Below are 12,438 nucleotides of genomic sequence, written 5' to 3' on the forward strand. Positions count from 1 at the left end.
GAGAGAAGGGCGTCAAATGGAGACAGAGTAATTATTCAGTGGTCTTGGGACATACCGTGACGTGCTCCAAGACCGTGTAAGAATTTTTCCACGGAGATAACCACTTTCCTATGAAAATGTTTCATAGTGGAATAGACATGATGTAACGTCCCATGTGGTGGTTTTGGGGCAGCAGTGGAGTATGTTGTGGGGAGGAGTTGGAAGACGAAGGTGGCTACAGAGCCACTGGCGGTTTTAGGGGTTCGTCGGCAAAGGGAGTCACAGTGCTTCGGAGGGCATGGGAACGTCTGTTCGTTATTTTCGTTTGCTTATTTGGGCGGCATCTTGTCAACAATTGTTTTGTTGTTCTGTTTTCTTTTTAAAAAAATCTGAGTGTTTTGGACGTACGTAATTAGGGTTGGCAATGGAGCGGGTAGGGGTGGATACCACTGTCCCCATCCCCAATTCGAAAATCCGAATCCATCCCCATTCCCTCCCCGATCTCCACCGGGGAATAATTTTTACCTTTCATCCCCGCCCCAAATGGGGAACGGGGATCCCCGCGGGAATCGGGGATCCAAATTGGAAAAAAAAAAAAAACATTAATAACAAAGGATGCAGAAGTAACACAACCAACAAATGAGTTACTACAACACAAATTATCCTTGAATATCAGTCATTACAAGCCAAATGAAACATAATTAGTTCATTACAACTACTCATAACAAATTTAACCATCAAAATTAAAGTAAGAACCGTCAACACAACAAATTTAACTTATTTATGTATATATAGTAGGCAGTGGCGTAAATAAATGAAACCCTAACTTCTTATGTATATATATATAACGGGGATTTGGGTTGGGGTGGGGCGGGTATGGGTGGAGACTAACTCATACCACTCCCTACCCATTCCCCACTTTTTTTTAAAAACTATCCCCATACCCTACCTGATCCCCAAATAATCCCCGAATTTCCAACCCATTTGGGGCGAGGAACAGATCGGGTTGGGTCGGATCGGCCGAAATTGCCATCCTTACGTTTGTTTGGTTTTTGCGAGTAGCAGCAGTAGAAGAGTCATGGTACTCTTCGCTACTCTCTCAATGCATTTCTTCTCCTTTTGATTTCATCTTTTGATCTATATAATCAATCAAATTTCCTTCGCCCGTTTAAAAAAAAACTGGCTTAGACATTTGAGTGTTTTTCCAGCAACGATCACCAAGGCAGTAGCGCAGCACTACCAATGTTCTTGTCTGTTTCACTAAACCTAAGTCCCGAATCGCTCGATCAGGCCGACGATATCTCAATATTCAGCGGTATCATTTTTCTCCCAGCATAAGTTGAACAAGTTATATAGGTTGAAAATGAGATCATCTCAAATATACGGGTAATATATATATATATATATATATATATATATATATATATATATATATATATATATATATATATATATATATATATATATATGAAGTCTTAGCTCTAGATTCAAAGCAAAAAAAATATTTTAAAGTCCGAAAACCCTAATTCCAATGCAACATTCATCAAAATTTATATATGGTCCCACTCCACCCTGCATGAATCGATGTTTCGATCTCGCTAAGACATTCCCCAATTAGTTAAACCTATCTTAACAAACACCAGTTGGGCTCTTCTTGATCTCTCTCTCACGAATTCCTTCTTCCAAGACAAATTCTAATCTGGGCTCGAAAAACGTTTTCATATTATAATGCCTACACAGTCGGAGACTAAAGTTTGTTTCCAATGTTTTTTTGTTTTCAAAAAAAGAGAGAGCAAGAAAAGCTTGTCCAAAAATGTGGTCTCATGTGGCTTTTGCTTTGCTTTGCTTTGCTTTTGTGTGACATTTTAGCCTCTGCAACTGGCCGACAAGTGGCAGCATCATTCGCCCCTTTTTCCACCTTCTCTCTGATTGGAAGATAGATTTGGTTCTGTGACTGGGTACATTTGTCAGTTTACTTGGAAGAATGCGGTAGTCTTGGCATTGGTCCTCAAGATTCTAATTCATACACTTGAGTTGTTGGAAAAAAAGATACGCTAATCTTTCATACAGCTCTTTTCTAGAATCGGCCGAGAATACGATACCCGGAAGTTGGTTGAAGGGCCCTCTGATGCTTAATTTATATTGCGTACTTTGTTTAGAGAGTGACTTGTTTTCCAATCAGTACATGCCCGGCATGCCCTTCCAACAGTATCGCGGTCATGTCATATACTACTCTCTTAAGAGCCTTTCGGGCAGAACCAGTTATCTCTGGGTTCAAGTGGCATTTTGGGAGCAATGCCATTCTGTCATCCACGCGACACCGAGCTCCACACTTGGCCTAAAAGGGCAGGCCCCTGCAACATACTGTTTAGCCCAACAGTCGTGATATGTGCTCTTCTCTAGCTCTGCCACGACTCACGAGTTGGGTTTAGGGCTCAGGCTCAGGCACAACACTTTACGTCTAACTCAAAGTCCTACATTCTTCATTTCTTTGGCTCATCGCAATAGCGGGATGGACCGTGGGTTTGTTTCTCTGTACTCGGCCAAATAGGATTCTATATATTTTGCCATCCACAGTGTCTCAAAGATGGGAAAAAAAAGGAGGAGGAATGGAGTAGTAAATTTCTCAGAATTTCGAAAGTAGTGTCAAAGCTGTATCAAAAAGGAGGAACGTATGAAGAAGGGGAAAATAACCCAAAAGCAGCTTAAGATAACACAGTTGATCCAGGGAACCGGTACGGGAATGAAATTGGCATGGATCAGTTACAAAAGGAATTGAAATATCAGAAAGTTTACGCCCACCGCTTCATATTTATTGCTCATTCCACTACTCTCAATATGGGTCTGGATTTCAAAAAAACTCTTCCAGAGAAAGAATTTTTTTAAGATCCGAATTATTGATTGTTGAGATGGAACGTGAAATGTTGAGTGGTGGACGTAGCACTATTGTTAGGAATATTGCTCTGAACCTATTTCTTTCCCCTGGTTACAACCTTAAAACATCTTGAAATGGGCATTTCGATTCTGTAATCTCCGGATCCTTCATGAGGATTTACCTGTGAGGATCATGTAAAGGTTTTGCTGAGGAGCTGATAACACATCACATCAATAAGGAGATCCAACGGTCCACAATAGTGTTCGTTATTTCCAAACAAAACGACGTCGTTTAGGGGGTTAAATCCTAACGGAGAAAATCTCCAAGCGTTTTCTTTCTCTTCTCCGTTTTGTTCCCACAGCGATAGCAAAGAACGCTTCCCAACGCTGATCGGCATGCACCTCCTCCTGCTCCGTTCATAATTGTATGTGAGGCCGTTTTTGCAATGATGAGGTCTCTCTACCTCTTTCTTTACTTCAATTTTTTTGGTAAATTGTTTACTTCATTTTACCAGTGTTAGGGTTCCGTTTTTGTTTTGAACAGCAATCCCTCAAATCAAGGTCTCTCTTGCCCTTTCCCTGCTGAATCTTCGAAATCGTCGGTCGGGTTCAAAATCAAACCCAAAATTCTAAATGGGTTTCTTCAAAATTGCAAACCCATATTTCCATTGTTGAGAGTTGTGATGTTGTTTGTCTCTGATAACGTTAATTTGTAAAAAAAAAATTAAGTAAAAAAGGAGAAGAATCTTGTGCAAGGGAAATTATAGGAGTACATATTCGAGCTACTGGCCGGATGTTCATCACGCCGATGTGACTGCCGTGGAACGGAGGAAGAGGCATGGCCAGCGTTGGAAGAATTGGGTGAGAACGGAGAAAAAGGTTCTCACCGGAGAAGAAGGAACTAACGGCTGTGTAACGGAGAAGAAGAAGAAAACGGTTCGGATATTCCTCGGTTAGAATTTTATCCCCTAAAGCAGAGTTGTTGTGGACCATTGAATCTCTTTATTAATGTGTTATCAGCTTCTCAACAAAACCTTCTCACGATCCTCATAGGTAAAATCCTCACAGAGAATCCGGATTTGAATGAATGTGGGGGTCTATACACATTGCTGGTGCAATGTGTGTAAGTAAACTCCACAAGATGAGTGTATTTTTAATGTGTCTCATTGTAGAATGGTTGAGTATTTAATTACAGGTTGAAGGTGTTCCAAGCTGGCTGTCAATCAAGGATTTGGCAGGTACTATCATTTGCCAAGCCAACCTTAGCAGCTGTCAAGTCTTTTTTTAGTTGAAAAAAGTGTCGTTTGCTTCCATTTTTATGAGCTTTTGGATTTTTTGAAGCACCACACCAGACCTCCAATTATAGTATTATACAACACAGTTTGAACCAAATTGGAGATGGAAATGGGTGGATAGTCTTGTCAATCACTAGTCACTACTTATGCATAAGTTGATGATTTCATTACAACCCAGTTAACAAATTAGGAGGCAAATTGATGTCAACCCTTGTCTATTTAAAGGTTGGCTTAGTAAACTACGGTATGGGGTGATTTTGGCTACAAAGTGAGTTCCCACGAACTCAGCGGCTGTGGGACTACCACTGCTAGTGGTGGAGACATATTGATTCCTCACATGTTAAAAGCATACTTAAGGCCATCATTAAAGTCACAAACAAAAGAAAAAATAAAATCATGAACTAACCTAACCTCAACTAAACATTTGTTTTACTGATTGTGGAGCAATTATATGGAATATTGTGAAAAACTAATGGATGATCATTATATCAAGAACTAGGTCCACCGCATTTTCCTAGGGTTTCTGGGATAATTTATGATTTGTGAATCTTACATGTCCTTTGGGTTATTCTACTATTTTTAGACCCCTTTCTTTTAACTAACGGTTATGCTATTGCCAATCAATTGGATTGTCAATAGGACAAGAAGAATAAATAAATAAAAAAACACGATTTCCGATATACTTTTCAAAGCACTTCAACACAGTAGAAAATTATCTTGTTCTTTTTCTTTTTTGTCTTTTTTCTACCTTATTGACAACCCATTGAGTTGTTATTAACATTGTCCTTTAACTAAATTCTGGCAGACCTGATCTACTTGTTTCAATAAGTGTGGAGAAGTTACTTTTAGTGTGTCATACACTTAGTATTTAGTGGTAATTTCATGAAATGGAAAATTGCTTCGGATCTTAGATGATTCCTAATACACCTGTTGTCCATAGCAACGCAGATTAGAAATTAGCAGTTTATAGATAATGTCATGGGAAGTTATTTTCACCCTCCCTTTTTTTTTTTTTTCTTTTTATCTTTTATTCATATGAAAATTAATAAACTATTTTTACTTCTTTAGTTACTTTTTCTATTAAAGAACAAGTCTTTTTGATGTCATCAAGTTTCTGAATACTTGACCTGGGGTCCAGTCTTCCATAAAGACTTTTCTCAGGGACAGTACTGATCCTATTGCTGATGAATGTTAATGCAGTTAAGCTTCAAAGGTTGGTCTTTTGATGGGTTTCTTCCAAGACCAGTTTTCTAAATTTGTTTGGTTCAATTTGAAAAGAAAATGAAAGTGCATGTGGTTTCTCCACACTTTTGGTTGATATGTCATATCCATCTTTGAATCTCTGATGAAGCTTCAGGTATGGTAGTGAATCTACTGTTTCATTTCCAGGGGAGATTTGTTTTTTAATGCAAATTGGGTGGGAAAAGTGCCATGTGTATTGTGTAAGCACAGAGGTCTGCACATGGCTTCTCTTATTTCCAAGTTTTGAGGGGTGTAAACAGGTTTTGGGCAGCTAGGGTTTTGGGTTTACCAAGGGAATCAGGTGCAGAGGAAGACCACCTAATCGGTTTCCTTTGTTTCTTTTAGGAACGGTGCAAGGTTGGGAACTGTGAGGAGCCTTGTGTGATGTGAGAAACCCAGAAACTTGCATCACATCCCTGCATATTTTAACACCACACTCAACATTTTCCCACCCTTTCTCTACTGTTTTCCTTCTTGCCAACCAGTGCAGCTTTTACCTGTTTTCCTCAAATCTCTAAGCATAGTACAAGTGTACAACTTGGATTCAATCTGGGTTTTTTTCCCCCTCCCTTCCTGTTCACTCCCTTTTCACAAAGGAGTACATATAAAACCCATGATATCTATTGAAATCCACCATCTACCTTCCCTTTTTCTTTTCCCAGTGTATTTCTAAAATCCAAATGTATATTATGGTCTCTGATGACCAAGAAAAGTAGTAGTAGGGATTTCAAGTGTGAAAAGTGGTCCTCCTTCACTCTCTAGCCTCTCTACTTTTTTCCAAAGCCAGAATAGATCCACATATGGCTCCAAGGAAAGATACAGTGTTGTGTGCTGGTAATCTGTTCCCAACTTTTTCCCTTCCTTTCCAAATAATAAATTCCAAATAACCCATTTGTCCCTTCAGTTCCATGCCCTTAATATTGCTCTCACTTGCATAAAGGTTACCTTTTTTTTTTTCTCTCTTCCCTCTGCTCTTTTCCCATATTTCCATGGCTTGTTCTATGTGTTCCTTTTGGAACCCATTACAATGGTTTGCTGTTCTGTTACCCCTATTAATCTCTACTGCTTTTTTGGGCTGTGGGTTCTTCTTATCTCTCCTCTTCACAGTTTCACTTGTCATTCTGTTCTATATTTTCTTCACCTTTTCCAAGCACAAACCAGTGTTTTTAGATACATCAATGGAAGTTGAACCAAACCTAGAGCCTGAAAATGAGGATATCACACAAGAAGCTGATGTGGGTCAGATTCAGGACTACATGGTCAGACCATTGGACCCCTTTTCAGAAAGTTATGGCACTGACCACTCATCTATAACTGATCAAGATTCCGAAGCTGAGTGGGGATATTCAGGCAATCCGGGTCAGTACCCGGGTAGCTCCGACGGGTCGATTTCGGATGAGGAAAGCCTCATTGAAATTGCCCTACCAAGTGGGCAATATGTTTGTACTCCTGAGAAAGAAGAGCCAAAGTTCAATTTACAGAAGAAATTTCCAGATTTGATGGAGCTACTGGCAGACATGAATGAGATGAATGAGGAAGATAACTTGATAGAGATTGACATTTCCATGGGATCCATCAAGTGTTCAAGGTTTGGAATTGAAGCATGATCATCAGTTGAAGTCAATTCTGTTTATAGTGTCAAATGATGTTTCATGGTTTTTGATCCTTTGTGGATTTTGCTTCAATTGACATTGCGGGTTTGGGGTTTCAAGGGTATTATGGACTTTTCGTATTGTTTACTGCTAGTATAATTGACCCTGCCCTAACACAAACCTTGGGATACCCCTTAAATTAAAGCACCTTGTGATATGGCCCCTCTTGATGCACATTAAAGGTACTGAAAGTTTTAAGGCCATGACCAAATAAATGGATTTCCAGTTGCATCTTCTTATCAGTCATCTTTCTGATACAGCTTACTGAATTTCATGTCCATTTAAGTTCCAGGTTTTTGTTCCTATGTGGATTTTGTTTCAACTGACATGAGGGATTTGGAGTTTGGCCCTAATTGTTAGCTGGCTATAATAGGTGGATCGTTTACCTGCCCGGACTTGTTATTCCGACCTTTCCATATCCAGTGTTTGCGATATGGATGTGGATGGTATAATTTATGGCCGGATATCTTATCCGGTCACACACCGATTAGTCCATCCATAATATATCCGGCTTCTAACTTACAAAACTGCTGTTATTTACGAATATGTCATCAGGATTGACAGAAATGACATTATATATCCATGTCTCCAGTAATCACCCTTCAGATAGGGGGGTGTGGATTTGTTGTGTTATCGTTAGTAAAAAAGGGAAATGATTTTGTTACTTCTCTTTTTATAAATGCCACTTTTCTTTTTGTCCTTTAAGTGTGTAAATTTACAAAATAATCCATGAATTTTTTGAAATTTTATTGCATTGAAGGGATAAAATGGGAGTGTCATTGGTAAAAATGGGAGTAGCAAAATCATTTAAAAAAAACTGTGAAGATTTCTGCCCTTTGATCAATGACTTGCTCGATCTAACACTAACCTTGGATACCCTTTAAAGCACCTTGTGTTGCGGCCCTTTGTTTTCTCTTTAAGACACCAATTCTAAAGCATTTTTGCCATTTGTTGTCCATTTGGCATTCATTTACTGTTTCAGGTTAATGGGTTCTGTGAATACAAATCAGTTTTTAATTAAATTCAACTAACCCACTTGTTTGTGGATTCATCATGACGGGTTATGACTTATGAGTCTATGACAAGACGCATTCTTTGGACAAATATTCCTATTAATTTATTGAAGCAGATGCAATAGCAAATTGTTTGGAGTCTTTTGGACCCTAGACATGATAATGATATCACCATAAGTCATAGGGAACGGTTACGGTGTACATTTATATATTTTCAACTTTTCGGGGATATATGCACCCATAATATTTACAACCGAGAGGCATAACATTCTATCAATAGGGGTAACATTTTACCAAATAGGCATAACCATACACACCATTAACCATTGAGAGACATAATATTTATCATTAAAGGCATAATATTTACTCCTACCACTTATGGGTTGTTTGGCCTAATAAAGCCAAATGACTAATTTTTTTTGTCCTTGTTAAAAAAAAATTGCATTTGTTAGTATTTCGTCAATTTTTTTGTGAATTATTGTTTCGTCATGACGAGAGAAATCTAAAAAGAAAAAAAATACGATCGAAACTTAAATTTTTTGAATAAAGACAAAAATAAGTCAATATGCCAATTTTTCGTCTTTATTAAAAAAAAGGATTTTGATCGTAATATTTTACCTTTTAAATTCCTTTCATTATGACGAAACAATAATCTATAAAAAAAATGACGAAAAATTAACAAATACGATTTTTTTTGAATAATAAAAAAAAAAAAGAAAGACATTTGGCTTATTAGGCCAAACCATCCCTTAGAGCATCCATAGTGGACTAATCAAAGTCAAAATGTTGCTAAGATTAACAATGTTGCTCAAAAGAGTGATCACATTGGAATTACCAAATTTAACAACATCTTAACGACTAATCAAAAATTTGGATCTTGGATAACCAAAACTAGTAACATTTTGTCAATAATCAAATTCAATAAACCCATCTTTAATTTCCAATCAACTACACTCATCACTACGCAAAAACTCCTCCATTTTCTCTCTCTTTCTTTTTCAACCATATTGTCAAAAGAATTACACAAAACTGTTTTTTCAAAAATCAGAAAAAGAAAATGATTTCAAAAAATGATTTTGGGAAAATTACTTTGCATTTCTAATAAATTTTTTTTATTAGTTTGGGAACTAATAAAATAAAAAATTTCTGTATTAATAGTTTTTAGTTTTTGTAGTTTGAAAAAGATTTTGGTTATCTAATTTTGATTTTACCATTGTGAACCTCTAATCAAAATGTGATGTGGCAACTTTTAATTATCCAATTTTAATTAGTCAATTACGGATGCTCTTAGTCTTAGAGGCATAACATTTGTCCAAAATTGGCTAACATATTTAGTTATGCGAGAAAGAGGACGAAACAAACCTGTTTTGCTTTTACTATTTTCATAATAATAGGTTTTGCGGTAGGATTTTGGGGAGCTATTTTGGCCCAAGGCAAGATAACCATGCTGTGCTCTCAAAATGGGTGTGGCATCCTGAGCTTGATGATACGGTTTATTTTGTAAAATTCGTGGATAATAAACAATCCATGGCGATAAATTAAGTAGTTTGAATATCCATACCTACATGATCGCATCAGTATTTTCGTTTTGGATCTCTAAAACCAACCTCTTTTTTTGCGCACGGTACTCTCTCCAATCATTACCCCCAAAACTTCATCCCAGGAATGATTTGGCTGGTCAAGTTTTACTATATAAATGAAAGATTCAAATCACATAATAATGAGTTCTCAAAAAAGACAAATTATCAGATAATGGGACAAGGAGTGGGATCCATTTTAGGAGCACAACAGCAACCAAAAAGTCATTTGCAAAACATGGTATATATACTAATTCCGAAATTAAAAACGTATACGTGCATATTTCATATGCCCTGCACTCCTGCTCGCGCTTCCAATCCTTTCTCTCACGAATTTTATGAGTTTAGAATGTGTTTCAAATGCGCTTTTACGCTAGCGTCCATTCACGTTCGCGCACATAAATTATGTGACTCAGGTTACTCCTACCACTTGGAAGATATGAAAGCAACTTTCTGATGTTTGCACACCCAAATGGAAAACTGTCAGCCTTTTTTGTTTTTTTATGCAGAGAAAGCGTGCTTCGAAAATCACAGTCAAACTGGAGTTGGATTCCAGGACTGGGGTGATTCAAGGGGCTAGAAGGAAGAACAAAAGCATGTACAGCCAAAAACAGAGGATCCTCAAGCCATACTTCTTGATCCTCATCGATAAGGGAGAGTAGAGTGAGCAATTGGCTCACATTATGCAGAATCTCGATGCTATCTATCTTCCATCCATCTACAAGACCATCATTTTTTTTTTTTTTTAGCTTATATATCCAGACCAGCTTACGAGTGCTTAGACTACGAATCCAACTTACACGACCATCATACTTGTATTTTGGACCTTTTGGTATAGATGAAAGAGTAGACCAGCTTACGAGTCATACAAGTGTTTAGAGCCTTAGACTTCGGACCTTTTGGACCTAAAAAGACGGAAGAAAAACAAAACAAAGAGAAAAGTATAAAGCCTTCTCCACACACCGCCGGGGACGGATTCAGAAATATCGTTTAGTGGGGGCACCTTATTAATCATAGGGGCGAAAATTTATTTTTCTAGTTAACCACAATAAGATCGTTACATAATTACGGCATGCAATACAAACTACAAAAATATATAACACACACTTTCACTTAAATTATGTAAAAATAAGCACAAAATCTCAGACAAAATTTGAGAGTATGTTTTACATAAACATCGAAAAGTTTTAGAATGATCAATATAATTTTATTAATGATATTATTTTAAAATATTGCTCTTAGACGGTTAAAAATAAGTATAATTAAGAAAGAATCGATCCAAGTAGACAAATAGTTCGAAAATCAACAAGTATAAATGCACCATATGATGAAATTGAAACATAAAAACTAGTTTTATATGTATATTTTCAAGATATATGCACTTGTTTATGCGTAGTAGCACACTTAATTCTGTCCCTGCACACCACCATATAAGGATGTGAAACCTTGGAGGGAGGGGAAGGAAAAAGAAAGATATTGATGGCGGCTATGAGAGAGAGAGAGAGATTCAAGATCCATGTGCTCGAACTTATAACATCTATTTTGAGCACTTATGCCACTCTCTAGGCCTCGACAATTAATACTGCCATGTTTCCCCCTTTTGAGACCTTTTTTTACCGGCCCCCTTGGGATCTTGAAATTGAAAAAGACAAAAAAGAAGAAGAAAAGAGGGTACATAGGTTATTTGTAACGCATTTTCATATGAGGTGAGTTTCATATATGTATAGGTCCCATCTGAGAAGGGTGTTACAAATAACGGCTTCACTGAAAATTTTCTCAGAATGCATAATCTTCAATGGTGTCACTAGACAACTATGTAATTAACAAAAATTTAAAAGGACAACTCTTTTATTCTTTTAGTACATATCACAAATACCACAATGGGATATTTTTCATTAGTTGATAATGTCATCACATAATGTCATCCCTTGTCATTCATTTAATATATACTCCGTCTTAGCTTGGAAAGGTTTGATACGTTACTTTTAACCTAAATTATATTTGCCTATCAAAAAATAAATAAAAATAAATGTGTTCACAGGCAAAGGTGGAGTCGAGGTGGGCCAATAGCTTGGAAAAGGTCTCATATGTTACTTTCAACTTAAATTATGTTTGCCTATCAAAAAAAAAAAAAACTTAAATGTGTTCACAGACAAAGGTGGAGTCGGAGGGAGGCCAAGAGCTCGAAAAAGGTCTCATACGTTACTTTCAACTTAAATTATTATTTTTATTGTGCATATTCGTTTATTCTACACGAAAATTCTGGCTTCGTCATTGTCCGGAGGCAACTAAGGCAAGTTCCATTTATGCCAGTGGGGGGTGGTGTGTGAGTATACTATTCCCCATTGACCTATTATTATCCAAACCATCAAGTGGTCAAATACTACTTTCATAATTTATTAGTTGGTGCCTTGGTGGGGACTGCACATTCTCATTTCACGACTACGGCGAGTCGAGTCGCGCTGCTTTAAATTATCTCAATTTTAAGCTGCTTCCTTGAGCCGTTACTCACTCGCCGGCCGCAAACACATCGGACGGAGTCAAGATTTTTCCTAGTTTAATTTAATAGGTTGTCGAGTGACGGGAGCTGTTGCAAGCCGTTTCTAATTCGGCTTTCTACTTGAAATCTAATTTGGAGTATAACTGTATTTACAAGATCAATGAATAACGTCTCTTTCGCATTGACTATGCCAGTCTTTTTTTTTTTCGTAGACTCGAACTCCAGACTTTCTCTTTAAAGTGATCAAGTAACACTACCTGATGAGCTTAGAAACACGGAGGAAGGTCTTGTAAAGTTTTTTACTGA

General features: G+C 37.3%; 1 protein-coding gene across 1 annotated transcript; it reads left to right on the top strand.

Moving 5' to 3' along the window:
* The first annotated feature begins 3,980 nt into the window (after positions 1-3,980).
* On the top strand, positions 3,981-7,284 carry LOC131330349 (uncharacterized). Its single transcript, XM_058363897.1, has 3 exons — positions 3,981-4,091; positions 5,349-5,505; positions 5,736-7,284. The coding sequence occupies exon 3, from the start codon at positions 6,380-6,382 to the stop codon at positions 6,995-6,997; it is 618 nt and encodes a 205-aa protein (XP_058219880.1). The 5' UTR covers positions 3,981-4,091; positions 5,349-5,505; positions 5,736-6,379; the 3' UTR covers positions 6,998-7,284.
* Positions 7,285-12,438: the final 5,154 nt, after the last annotated feature.

Source organism: Rhododendron vialii, chromosome 6a, assembly GCF_030253575.1.
Source record: "Rhododendron vialii isolate Sample 1 chromosome 6a, ASM3025357v1".
NCBI lineage: Eukaryota > Viridiplantae > Streptophyta > Magnoliopsida > Ericales > Ericaceae > Rhododendron > Rhododendron vialii.

Excerpts from the sequence above, each read along its gene's own strand:
- LOC131330349 (XM_058363897.1), top strand. The coding sequence starts at position 6,380 with ATGGCTTGTTCTATGTGTTCCTTTTGGAACCCATTACAATGGTTTGCT.